The sequence below is a fragment of the Colobus angolensis genome, unplaced genomic scaffold, assembly GCF_000951035.1.
Source record: "Colobus angolensis palliatus isolate OR3802 unplaced genomic scaffold, Cang.pa_1.0 Scaffold90, whole genome shotgun sequence".
NCBI lineage: Eukaryota > Metazoa > Chordata > Mammalia > Primates > Cercopithecidae > Colobus > Colobus angolensis.
The window spans coordinates 5,869,812-5,883,316 of NW_012122932.1; the positions used below are offsets into that span (position 1 = coordinate 5,869,812).

Genomic DNA, 13,505 nt, shown 5'->3' on the forward strand with positions numbered 1-13,505 from the left:
CGAAAGCTTTTAAAGGGATTTCTGTCTTTTTCACTGATGAGACCCAAGCACCTAGAACAGTTCCTGTCACATAGTAGATGCTCAATAAATCTGTATTGAATGAATTAAAATCTAGTGGCCAAAGTTGGCTTTCTCTTTGTTGAAATGGTAGGTTGGGGCCGAGCACAGTGGTTCATTGGTTCATGCCTGTAATCCTAGCACTTTGGGATGCCAAGGAGGCGGATCACCCGAGGTCAGGAGTTCGAGACCAGCCTGGCCAATATGACAAAACCCCATCTCTACTAAAAAAATACAAAAAACAGCCAGGCGTGGGTGTGTGCCTGTAATCCCCTACTCGGGAAGCTGAGGCAGGAGAATCGCTTGAACCTTGGAGGTGGAAGTTGCAGTGATCCGAAATCACACCACTGCACTCCAGTCTGGGCGACAGAGAGAGACTCTGTTTCAAAAAAAAAAAGAAAAAGGAAAAGAAACGGTAGATTGGCGCATGTGATAGAGGTGTTAAAATCAGACAGGCAGACTGTGACCTTCTATGTGACATAATCCAAATAACTGAATGATTATTACAAAGGAAATTTATTTTTCTTCCATGTGATTCCATGTGACTTCATGCTGGGTTTGTCATCTTGAACACCCCCAGTGGTAGACAATCCCCCCCTCCCTAGGAAACACTGGCCTATTACTCAGCAAAAATGATAACGTCACCAGGGCTAGGTGACCTCATCCATCTCCATTTCTATCTTACCTCCCAGAGTAAACAGCCCCATTGTGGTGGTCCTTGGACGTATATCTCCAGATTGGGTGGCTGTGACCATCCAGGACAGGACAGTCATGTGGTCCAACAGTCACACCCAGAATCCTTAAAACTGTGCAGGGATTTCTTTGGCAGAAATGGGCTTCCTGACATTCCTCATGCCGCACCCCCTACCTCCCCAGCCTGGCACACCCACGTGAAGTCTCTCAGGCTGGCAGTGCCTTACCTTCAGGGAGATGGATGCTGTTTCATTGGTGAATAGGAGAATGGCCTGTGGCTGGAGTGTTTTCAGATAGAAACGGATGTGCCAGTTCCGAGCCGCTGGGGCCCTATACCGCACGTAGCTCTGACCACTGAACCTTGCAGCAGTACCTGAGAAAGCAACCAAAGCTGTCACCTTTACTTGAAGTGGTCCCCACTGAGCCCTTGGACTGATTTTGTCTTATTTAATTGTTGGGTGGCAGACAGAATCATTGCTCATATTTTATACAAAGAAACTAGGCTGGGTGTGGGGCGTGCCATACCTTTCCAGTCTCACACATAGAGCCAGACAGGAGCCTTCACCCTACCTTTTGTTGGCTGCAGGGACCCCTGCCTTAGGTCCTGGCCTGGGTCAAGAAGTATGAACTTAAACCATTAAGAAAGCAAAAGTCATCCAGGTGTGGTGGCTCATGCCTATAATCCCAGCACTTTGGGAGGCTGCGGTGGAAGGATCACCAGAACCCAGAAGTTCGAGACCAGCCTGGGCAACAGAGCAAGACCTCATCTCTAAAAAATAAAATAAAAATAAAAATAGCCAGGCATGGTGTCACATGCCTGTAACTCCAGTTACTTGGAATTACATCCTCTCAGCTGAGGTAGGCGTATCACTTGAGCCCAGGAAGTCAAGGCTGCAGTGAGCCATGATCTTGCCACTGTATTCCAGCCTGGGTGACAGAGAGAGACCGTGTCTCTAATAATAATAATAATAATAATAATAGTAATTTTAAAAAGAAAGTAAAAATCAGGCCAGAAACGTAATGAATCAAGTGTGTGAAAATCAAAATTTTTATTCTACGTAGTTTCTATGTTATTTCTGGCATTGGGAATCTACATTGGGAATGTAGATTTTGCATGTGGGTGTGATTTTAGACCCACAAAGGTTTTTGCCTCAGGATATTTTCTTGTATCAGCAGCAGTTAATTATTTAGGAGGTCAAGAGCCACTCTATGATAAAGAGAGGGGGGCAGTGATAGACTGTATGGCCAAAAGTTTTGTAAAGTCTGGCATCCTCCATCCCGCCTTAGCAATGGCTAATGCACAGTTGCATAGTATGGAGTAAACTTGAGTTTCTTAAGCTTCTTTGACTGTGGGACACTCTTAGGAATAGCATTCTGTTGAACCCACTTTGGGAAGCACTGCCCTCCCCAGATTTTTTTAAAAATCCACCCTCCCCAGAAGTGAGTCCAGCTATTAAATCCCCAAAACCTCAGTGTAAATAAGCTTGTCAGTTGTCAGGGGAGAGGATGAGCGGTCCAGCCTCTAGATACCTAGCAAAGAGGAATTGTTGAAGAGAGAGAACAAAAGCCAAAAGAAGGAGAAGGAAGAACCAGAAAACATGAGGCACAAGGGATTATAACATCCATAGATTCCGGCTGGACGCAGTGGCTCACACCTGTAATCCCAGAACTTTGGAAGGCCAAGATGGGGGATTACCTGAGGAGTTCGAGACCAGCCTGATCAACATAGTGAAACCCTGTCTCTACTAAAAATACAAAAATTACCCAGGCATGGTGGCACTCGCCTATAATTCCAGCTACTCAGGAGGCTGAGGCAGGAGACTTGCTTGAACCCAGGAGGCAGAAGTTGCAGTGAGCCGAGATCGCACCACTGCACTCCAGCCTGAATGACAGAACGAGACTTCATCTCAAAAACAAAAACAAAAATCCAAAGAAGTCTGAAATTCCCTAACACTGGCAATTCCATTGTAGTAGGTGTGGGTGGGATATTGAATGGGATGGGATATTGAAGACGATCTAGATCAGAAATTTCCACCCCTAGCTGGATATCAGGATCAGCTGGAGAATCTTTATGACACAGAATCCTAAGTTCTCCTCTCAGAGAGTCTGATTCAGTAGTTCTGGGTGGCACATGGATATATGTATTTTAAAAATCTTACCATCGGCCGGGCACGGTGGCTCAAGCCTGTAATCCCAGCACTTTGGGAGGCCGAGATGGGCGGATCACGAGGTCAGGAGTTCGAGACCATCCTGGCTAACATGGTGAAACCCCGTCTCTACTAAAAAACACAAAAAGCTAGCAGGGCGAGGTGGCTGGCACCTGTAGTCCCAGCTACTCGGGAGGCTGAGGCAGGAGAATGGTGTAAACCCGGGAGGCGGAGCTTGCAGTGAGCTGAGATCTGGCCACTGCACTCCAGCCCGGGCGGGCGACAGAGCGAGACTCCATCTCAAAAAAAAAAAAAAAAAAAAAAATCTTACCATCATGGGTGTAACTAGAAGGGGGGTCAAGGGAGGCTTCTGAGATGGTGGTCATATTCTTTCCTTGATCTGGGTGCTGGCTACACAGATATATTTGCTTTATAAAAATTATTTGAGGTGTGTACTTATGATACATGAATTGGTTTCCTGTGTGTTTTATATTTCACTAAAATGTTAAAAAATAAAAAATCCTCTTTTCAACTGATTCCGATGATCCTTGAGTTTATCTAGTATTTCTTCAACTTAAGCCTTTGCACCTGCTGCTTCAGAATTAAATGCCAATTCTAGGACTCACTCAGAACCTTCTAAATAAAAACCTCTGGAAGTGACACCCAGGAGCATGTCTCTTTAAAATCACGCTCTCCAGAAGACTTTGCAAAATCTTGAATTTTAGAACCCCTGCTGTCTGATGCCAGATGGCTGAGAGAGGCCGTTCAGCCTTCTTGGCTTTCCCTGCGGCAGGCCCTGGGGCAAGAAACACAGAGAAGGAAATCCTCTCCCTGATAGAGAGAAGCCCACCCAGCCTAAATCGAGTGGTCCCTGGACAAAGTCCACAAATCTTCTGAGAAATTATATCCCTAATGCCAGGCGGCTGGACCCATAAGGGGCAGGCCAGGCCAGGCCAGGCAGGAGTGCTGGTGAGCTGAAGGTCATGTCACTTTCCTTTAGCCAAGACTCCTGAGCTGCTCCCTTGGTTTTAATGCCAGGGGTGCTGGGTGAGTCTTGGAGTGCCTGAAGAGCTTAGTGAAGAGTTCAGGCTTTAGAGTGGGACACACAGATATTTGAATAACCAGGTCTTCATTGGAAGCTGTACAGTTTCAGGCAAACGAAATCTCATATCTCAGTTTCAACTGCAGATGGGGCTAACGACCCTGTCTGGTAGGGCTGTGGTACCAGTTAGTTTAGGTGACATCTACACAGAGCATTGCGTACAGCAGGCTCCTTAGAGCAACAACTGCTACCACGGGAATGACAGTCACCATTGATCTGGGGCTTATCATGGGCCAGCCACGGGTTAAGTGCTTTTATAACTATTATGTAACTTCCACCCCCCACCCCAACCCAACTCCAGGAGGCAGATGTATTTATTTTCACTATTTTATAGATGGGAAACTAAAAAGCTCAGAGGGTTTTAACAACACACCCAAGGTTACACAGCTAGTGACTGATGGAGCTAGGGTTTGAACCTGAGCTGTTTGAGCTGCCTTGAGCTTACAACCACCAGACTATGGTAATAATAGTAGCAGTATTAGTAACTCACATGTATTGAGCACTTTCTATATGTCAGGCACTGTTCTAAGTAAGCACTTGATACATAGAACTGATATAATTCCTACAGCAGCCCAGCTCAAAGTCACAGAGAGGTTAATTTTCCTAAAGTCCCCTGGTTAGTAAGTGGTAGAGCTGGGATTTTAACCCATGAGGACTGAAGCCACAGCCTATGCTCTTAGCCATGATGTTAAACTGCATATTGTAGTCTTACTGTTATTTTCTAAATCTTGAAAGGGAGCTGAGAATTGGGTATTATGCCATAACCAGATTTTGTGAAGCCACTGTCTTATGGTGATCAGTGGCCTTTGGGCTTATTAAAACTTCCCTGAACTCTCCCACAGAGCCTCAGTGGACTCTCCATGCTTAGAGTCAGGCGGGCTGAGCCCAGCAGTGCTGCTTGTCCCTAGGGAAGACGCGGTACTTACCATTGCAGGAGCAGCTCCTGTGCAGGTGGTGCCGTGGGGTCAGGATGCTAAGCCTGGCGGTGCTGTATGTGGGCCCAACTTTGGGGTCCAGATGCACTGTGTTATGGCAGATTTGACTCTGGCAGGTTGGCCCCTGGCAGGGCGCCACGGGCATAGCTGACCGCATGTGAACCCCCACTGAATGCTCCATCTCCTTGGCTGAGTGAGTGATGATGGATGCCAGCTCCTGGAACTCATAGAAGGTTCCAGAATGCCCCTCAAAGACCAGGAGCACGTCCACCCCAGCCACGGCCTCTGCAGGCTGAAGGCTGGCCAAGTGAATGTTAGCCCGTTTGATGTCCAGCTTATGGCTGAGGAACCTCTGCAGGTTCCGCCAGTGGTCACTCACCAGCTCCTCGGGGGTGAGCTGGTAGAAGCCCATCCACATGGCCTGCTGCAGAGCCTCCCGCCCCACGTGCCACACGTACACGTGGACCCCAGCAGTCGTGGTGAAGGTCCCATCGCTGACTGTGACATTGAACGAGTAGCGGCCACGAGGCAGGCCCTGGGTGGCGATAATCTTGCCATCGGGCGCACCCACTGAGAAGTGCCTGCCCAGGGTCTCCTCTTCTGCCAGGCTATAGGTCAGCATGTCTTGAGGATCTCGGTCTGTGGCATGGATCTTACCCACCATGCCACCCTGGAACTCCTCCTCCCCGACAGTGATGAAGATCTCCAGTGGGAGAGCAGAGGGTGCATAGTGGCTCTGCTCTGTGACATGGACACGGACAGACGTCGAAGACGAGAGGGGAGGGATGCCACTGTCTGACGCCTGTGGGCAAGACAAACACTGCTGTCACCCAACGGAACTGCAGTGCTCTTGGGCCTGACTGAGGCTGGGCCTCTCTGTGAAGCTACATTTCTCTGCCCCACACCCAACTTGAGGGCTGGCTCAGTGCATTGTCGCATTTAGAGAAAAAAAAAAAATCTAACTCCAAAAACACTGACATGTAATAAAGATTTTCTGAAGGTTTTGTAGAGATTGAAGGAGGGAGTTAGATCCTATACCATGCAGTAAAACAATGCAGTTTCCTCGTCTGACATCTCTCTGAGCCTCTTCCTAAATCTCTCCAGCCATAGACTTGGGCTAACTTCCTCATGAACTTTCTCATTCTGTCCCTGTCCTCAATTGCGCTGTCAGATGTCTCAGCGATTCTGATGCACCATGTACCCTGCTCAGCCTAAGAAAATTCTCCCTGGGATACCCTTTTGCTATGTGATTGGAGTGGGAGTTGGGATTTGTTCTTCTAATCAGTCAACAAAGTCTCCTGCTGTGGCCAGGAGAAAAGAGATAATAAATAAGTTACCAAATAACTTGGATAAAGTGCTGTGAAGGAAATAAACAGAGACCTAACTTGGATCAGGTAGAAGGGAAGGAGTCTCTGTGGAGTGACATTTGAGTCCTGAGGAATGAGAAGAAGAGGTGACAGACAGAGGGAACAGGAAGTGTAAGGTCCTGGGGTAGGAATGAAGGCGGTGTGTTCAACAGCACAGACGGGGCCACTGGTGCTCGAGCAGGTGGGCAGGGAAGCAGGCCTGGCCTCACCGCTGGGCTGGCGCATGCAGGGTTGCCGTTTATGTCAGAAATGTGAAAAGCTGTGAGGGTGACAGGACCTCACTTAAGTAGGGAAAAGAATGTAAATCATAAATGCATTTTCCTTTCATGTTTCACCACACATCCCTGCAACTTCCTGCCTGACTTAGAAAGGACAAGCTTGCCTTCCTCTCCTCAGTGATGTAATCACTTCCTCAGCTGTCAACAAGGGTCTCCACAATTTTCCCTGTAGTGATATCTTGTTCACCTGCACTCCAACACTTCCAATGTACAAGAAAGTTGTAAGATTACACCTACTGCTGGAAGTCGTGCAAACACTGAAGAGATATCAATAGCAACAACAATAATTAACTACTACTAATTATAATGTATAGCTAACATTAGTTACAACAATACTACTACTACTGATTACGTATAATACAGAGCTAACATTAACTGAGTACAAACCATGTGCTAGTCATTATCATAGTTTATCTTTCTTATGAGATAGGTACTATCAAGTCACCCATCCTACAAAAAATATAACTGAGGCTCAAGAGGTGAAGTAACTTGCCCAAGGTCATACAGCAGGTAAGGCCTGAGCAGAATCTAAATGCCTATCTGTGTCCATAGCCTGTGTTTTTCTTGGCTGGCCTCTGGTGCCTGCCAGTGCACGGAAGTGGAAATATGGGACAAATGCAATTGATGGTGATGATGCCAGTCGTTATCAAGCTCCTGTCTAGGCAGGGCGTGTGCCTGGGTCTTAGAAAACAGAGGTCAGGAAGCCGTTCTCTGTCATCTCTCCCTAGGCAATCACATCCATGCTCTTGACTTTAAGGGCCATCTACCTATCCTCTGAGCTGCCAACTCCAATTCCCAGCTACTCATTGGACACCTCTGCTTGGACGTCTCACAAACAACTGGGAAATAATGTGCAAAACAGAGCTTCGGTTTAGCCCATAAACCTGTCCTGCCTTCCCGTCTGGGCCTTTCCAGTCTCATAAATGCACTACCACCCAAGTCTTCACAGGAGCCAGCAATTTAGAAATCATCCCTGAATCTTCTCTTTTCTTTCTATCCCCACATCCACTCCACCAACTCCTATCAATTTACATACAAAATCTGTCCCAGATCTGTCCACTTCCTGCATCTTCTCCATCATCCCTTGGTCTCAGCCCCACTATCTCCAGCTTGGATGACTTCTCATTTGTCTCCCTCACGCACTCTATAGAGCTTGAAAAATGAGCTTCCTGAGACACAAAAAGGATCCCTTTTCCATCTGAAACCCTTCAACCACCTCTTATTGTACTTAGATTAGAATCTAAAAGTGTTACCAAGGCTTATACTTAGAAGATTGGCTGCCCTGGTTTGTCAAGGACGGTCTTGATTTTTACCTGTTGTAAATCAGCTATTACCAAGTATTATTTTTAGTGCCTGTTTTGGACTGTATGTTTGTGTCCCCTCAAAATTCATATGTTAAAATCTAATTCCCAGTGTAACAGTATTTGGAGGTGGAGCCCTTGTATATGGGATTAGGGCCCTTATGAGAAGGGCCATGTGAGCATACAATGAGAAGCCAGCAGTCTGCCATCCAGAAGAGGGCGCTCACCAGAACCTGGCCATGCTGGCACCCCGATCTTGGACTTCCAGCCTCCAGAACTGTGGGAAATATACATTTCTGTCCTTTAAGCCACCCAACCTGTGGTATTCTGTTGTAGCAGCCCAAATGGACTAAGTCAGTGCTTCTCTCACTCTCAAAAGGTCACAGTTTGGACCTCAGATAGTACAGTCATCCAAGCCACAAGGCCCACACGATCTACCCAGTCTATCTCCTCAGCCTCATTCCCACCCCTGCTCATGATGTTCTGAGCACCTCAGGCCACTTCAGGCTCTTTCCCAACTCATGTTGCTCTTCCTGCCTGGAAGACTCTCCTGCCCACTTTTCACATGGTTGGCGGCTCAGCTCTCTGCCCAAATGTCACCTCCTGGGGGCAGCCTCCCTCTGAATGTGTGTTCCCCTGTCTTATGAGTCTCTCATCACTTTACTTCCTTATCATCATTTGTAAGGATGTTACTTCTTTCTTCATCTGTCTATTGTTTATCTCCATGATTACAATTGAAAGCCCCTGGAGACAGGAACCATTCCCTCCTTTCCCTCTGCTATATTCCTAGCAGCTTGCAAAGGGCCTCCTATGTCATAGATGCTCAATAAGTACTTATTGAGAGATGGACTGACTGACTGAAAGAATGAATACATCATTCCCAGCCCATAAGTTCACAGAATAGTAGGGTCCACTGGACTTGAGATTTAGGAAAGGGATTTGGGGAAACAAAGTGAGGGAGAGATATCGGACCACCATCTTGGCCACTGTTCTTTAGCAATTCCTATGCAACCCATAACACCACCACCAGAATCCCCTGCACATGTGCATACAATATCTGACTTGAGCCCCATGCCGGTTCTCTGAGGTAGGTTGTTTTAGCTCCTGAGGTTCAGAGAGCTGTCCTGGCTAAGCTCTAGGAGCTACAATCAGAGGGTGTTTTGCCCAGGCACAGAGCAAGGATTAAGAATTTGGACTCTGGGGTCAGAGTGCTTGGGTTTGAAGCAACCCACCTTTGCCACTTATTACCAGTATTATTTTAAGCCAGTCACTTAAATCCTCTGTGTTCCTCAGTTTCCTCATCTGTAAAGTAGGGTGGTAACCATACCTGCCCTGAGTGTTGTGAGGCTTTAGTCCTGAGAAGCACCTAGCCCAGTGCCTGATGCATCCTGAGTGCTTTGTACATTTTTCCCCTAATGATAGAAGCACTGGTGGGGCTTTTGCCAGCATCTTTACTGTCCCCATGGTCACCACGAGAAGCCTAGCACAGCTCTCACCTGGATCTGAAGCTGATACCATTCCTGGGCCTTCCTGCTTAGGCCCTCAGCAGTCACCAGCCATCCATCCGGGGTCACTCGGAAGGCAGAGCCATCGTTCCCCTTGGTGATTCGAAATGAGTAGGGGGGGCCATTCTCTGGAGAGTCTGGGTCACTCAGGATCAGCTGCAGGACTTTGCTGCCAATGGGGGAGTTCTCCTGAGACCAAGAGTGACAGGAAAGCAAAGAGCAGAATGAGTCCCAGTTCTTCCTTTTGGAGCTGTCTGGGTCCATCATCTGGAATGAGTCCTTAGTACTCTGACTGCTTGTAGATGATGCCTGTACATCAAGCTGCTGCTCATTTATTCTACCTGCCTTTGAGGTAGTTGTTGACTGTCCTGTCTCGACCAGGAGCTCCCCAAGAGCAGTGTTGGGTCTTAGAAACACAGCCCATTGGGGCAGGAAGGATCCTTAGAGACCAAAGGTTAAACCCTTTATTCTGTAGAGAGATGACTTGCCCAACATCACACACTGCTGAATCATTTATTTAAATTAGTTATTACCTGGGTTACATAAAGGAATGTTGTGATTTGCAAAGCCAATTGAACACTTACAAATGATTTCTTCCTTAGAGGACCTGCATGCAATATGCATCTGGTAAGCACGCTTAAAGATGACTAGGAATTTAATTAAGAAAAACCAGATTCCCTGAGTATCATTTTAGACTTTGTTGTATAACATGGGAATTTAGTATACTATAACACAATGATTGCTAACTTTTTAGCTTCACAATATTATCTACAAAGAGAATCTAATGGGCAGAAACTGATCATTGCCTATCCAACAGACATTCTGTGTTCCTTTCTTATAAAATCCTGCTTTTGTTCAGATGTGGACTGGTGATATTCTCAGAAAAGATATTTTTAGTCAGGTAACTTGTTATTTGCAGCTAAAGCATCCTAACCTATACCCATAATATATAAAACAGGTAAAAGTGGAACAGCCCTAGGTAATGCACAGTGGGACCTAGAACTCTGCCTTTTTATTCACTCCCTCACCTCCCTCACCACTTGTGACCCTGAAAATTACTCATAGAATCCCAAGGCCCTCTCCAAATCCTATTTGCAAACCATTAGTAGGGAATAGCTTGGGTTCTGGAAACAAGCAACAACAACAAAAATGGGGTTAAATCACAAGTTTGCCACATTCTAGGTATGGCATGTTTTTATACCTCAATCTTCTAAATCCGTAAAATGGGTACTACCTACTTCAGGCTGTTATGAGTCTCAAATGAGGTAATGGATACGAAAGTGCCTAACACAGTGCCTGATTCCTTTTATTTCCATAATGCCCTCCAGCAGTCTGTGTTGCCTTTGGGGACATCAGTGGCAAGGTCACAGCCATTGTTCATGTGGACCAATACCACTGAGGAGCATCTTCTGCTAGGAGGGAAATGAAAGGAGGAAGGGCTCAGGGTGCCTTGGAAGCTCAAGCTTACCTGGACAGTGGTGCTGTAGTTGAGCTGGAAGAATCTCGGGGGGTTATCATTGACATCAGCCACTTGAATAGCGATGTCTGTGTCCTCATGCAGTGGAGGCTGCCCACTGTCTGTGGCTCGGAGCTTCAGGGAATAACTAGAGGCCTGTTGCAAAATGCCCAGTGCAGGTTAGCAATGAGGTAGTTGTCCCTCACTTCTGCCCCCTGAGTCATCACTAATATTTTCAGAAAAATAAGATGGAGACACTTTCCTATGCCCACCCCCACTGCCCACCTGTAGCATTTCAGGGCTTAGGTTCTGGAGTCAGACAGAAATAGGTGTGATTCCCTACTCAATCATTTACTAGCGATGAAACCTTGGGAAAGTGAATGAATTTATGTGAGGGTAATGTCAGGATGCATTTCCTTAAATTATTTTGAGGATCAAATGGCATAAATCCTTATAAAACATTTAGGAAAGTGTCTGGCATACAGTAGATGCTCAAATATTGTGGGTATTTTATAATGATCTAACGATCCCTGCTCAATTGTGAGAAGCCACCTGAGCTCCTCTAGGGAAGGTTATGGGGTCACTCAGGCCCTCTCCTGCCTCTGGCCTCAGAGTCCGCAGAGGCCCCACAGAGAAAACAAGTGAGAGACATTCTGGGCAGGTCTGAGGAAGTTTCAGGATGGGGTTTTGACTGCGATTCATCTTCTGGACCTGCAGTGGGACTGTGTCTCTGCTCTAATGAGCTCAGGGTGCGCCCCTCCCACATGACTCACCTGTTCCCAGTCCAGGGCCTTGGCCACCTGTAGCTCCCCCTTCTTGGGGTGAATGGTGAAGTGCCCAAGCTGGTTCCCTCCTACCAGGCTATAGGTAATGTCACTATTTAGGGGTCCATCTTCATCAGTTGCTGATACCTGCAGTGGGGGAGGGGCATTGTGAAGGGAGGGACAGGAATCTTGACTCCTGGGAGTATAGGGGGAAATGGATATGTCCCTGCCCCAATGACTGCCTTTGGGCTAGCAGTGCCTAGATCACAGTCATCCCTGCCAAAGTAATCTCTTCACTTATATCCTCGTGTGGACTTCAGCATGCCATGGTTTATTCATTCACTCACCATTCACTTTTGCTAATAGCATGCTAGGCCCTGTCCTAAAATGTGAGGAATGCACTAAAATGAATATGCCTGCAGGAAGTTTAATGCCTAATTTTATGGGTAATTCTAATCTGGGGTAAAGTATGATCAGCCTTATGAGAGCACAGAGCACACAGTGATACATTACACTGGGGATATTAGGAAAGGATTCATGAAGCCTTGAAGGATCAGGAGGGCTTTTGGGGCTGAAGCAGGCATTCCAGGCAGAGGAAATACTGCAAGCCCAGAGCGTGGAAGTGCAGATGATGTTTGAGGGAAAGGTAGATATTCCTGTGTGGTTGGAGCATAGGGTGTACCATAGTAGGGAGGGAGGGAGAGACTGGAAGGTGGGATGAAGAGTGTGGGAGTGTGGGTGGACAGAATTGGGTTTCACTCCATTGAATGAGGGAGCTATTGCATATTTAAATGCAAAGTGGTATTATTTGATGTCCCCTCAGTCCCTGCTGTCATTGACAGCTGTCATTCCATGTCATCCGCTATGGCCAGGCCCTTCCCAGGCTTGGGAGCCTCTGGCAGTCCTCTGGAGCCTGTCTCTTTTCTCTCTTCTCCTAACAAACCTCACCTATCCCATGCCCCATTGCATCATCTCTGATCTTATTATATGGCTCTGAGACATTCTCTCAGGAGAGACAGTTTGGCCGAGCATGGTTTGGCCATACTCAAATCTCACATAAACCTCTGACAAGTCAGAGTCAAATCTACAGTGTGTTAACTTAATAAAGTAATCCATGCTCATAGATGGCTGGGTGTGGGGGTGAGATAAGAACCCACCCCAGAGTTCGTCCCCACAAAGAGCAAGGTGGCAGATCCTTACCGTAAGGATGACGTCACCCACAAGGGCATTCTCTAAGACCCTTGTGCTATATGGATCTTGGGGGAACTGGGGCCGGTGTTCATTGACATCAGTGATGTTGACCACGACTGTGGTCACGTCACTGAGGGAAGAGGAGCTCTTTCGGCTGCACTCAATGGACAGGAAGTACTTGGGGCTTGTCTCAAAGTCCAGGCTTGCGTTGACATACAGGATCCCTGAAGAAGCAAGAGGTAACAGGAGGAATGAGGCAGTTGGGCCCTCAAAGGCACAGGACTGAGGGTCTGAGCCCAGCCCTAGGAGAGGCAGCTCAACAGGGTTAGGCAAGGCGAGTGTCCTCTGTCATCTCCCTGTCCATCTCCCTTTGCTATCCCCTTGACTCCCTTCCCCGTCATCTCCCTCATTTTCCTTATTATTATTCCAACAGCTGTATTTCCCTCACTTACTTCTGTAATATTTGATTTAAATCTCATTTAAATGTGTGATGCTAAATTTATCTCATTGAGACCTATAAGAACCCTGTGGGGCAGGAACAATTATGATGCCCATTTTCTAGGTCAGTCCATTGACCTAGATGCTCTGATAGGCAAGTGACTTGTCCAACCTCACCCAACTAGTAAATGACAGACCTTAGGTCATAAAATGAGATTCATAATACTCCAAGTTGCCAACAAATTGCTAGGGCATAGGTTATTATTCTGAA

General features: G+C 46.9%; 1 protein-coding gene across 1 annotated transcript in view; it reads right to left on the reverse strand.

The window, feature by feature from the left end:
* FAT2 (FAT atypical cadherin 2) overlaps window positions 1-13,505 on the reverse strand; it is a 66,122-nt gene that overhangs the window by 12,545 nt on the left and 40,072 nt on the right. The window contains exons 12-17 of the mRNA XM_011931675.1: window positions 12,806-13,020; window positions 11,615-11,752; window positions 10,854-10,997; window positions 9,377-9,574; window positions 4,926-5,736; window positions 978-1,123 (exon numbers count right to left, since the gene is read on the reverse strand). Coding sequence (XP_011787065.1) covers window positions 978-1,123; window positions 4,926-5,736; window positions 9,377-9,574; window positions 10,854-10,997; window positions 11,615-11,752; window positions 12,806-13,020 — 1,652 coding nt within the window. The remainder of the gene's footprint in view (window positions 1-977; window positions 1,124-4,925; window positions 5,737-9,376; window positions 9,575-10,853; window positions 10,998-11,614; window positions 11,753-12,805; window positions 13,021-13,505) is intronic.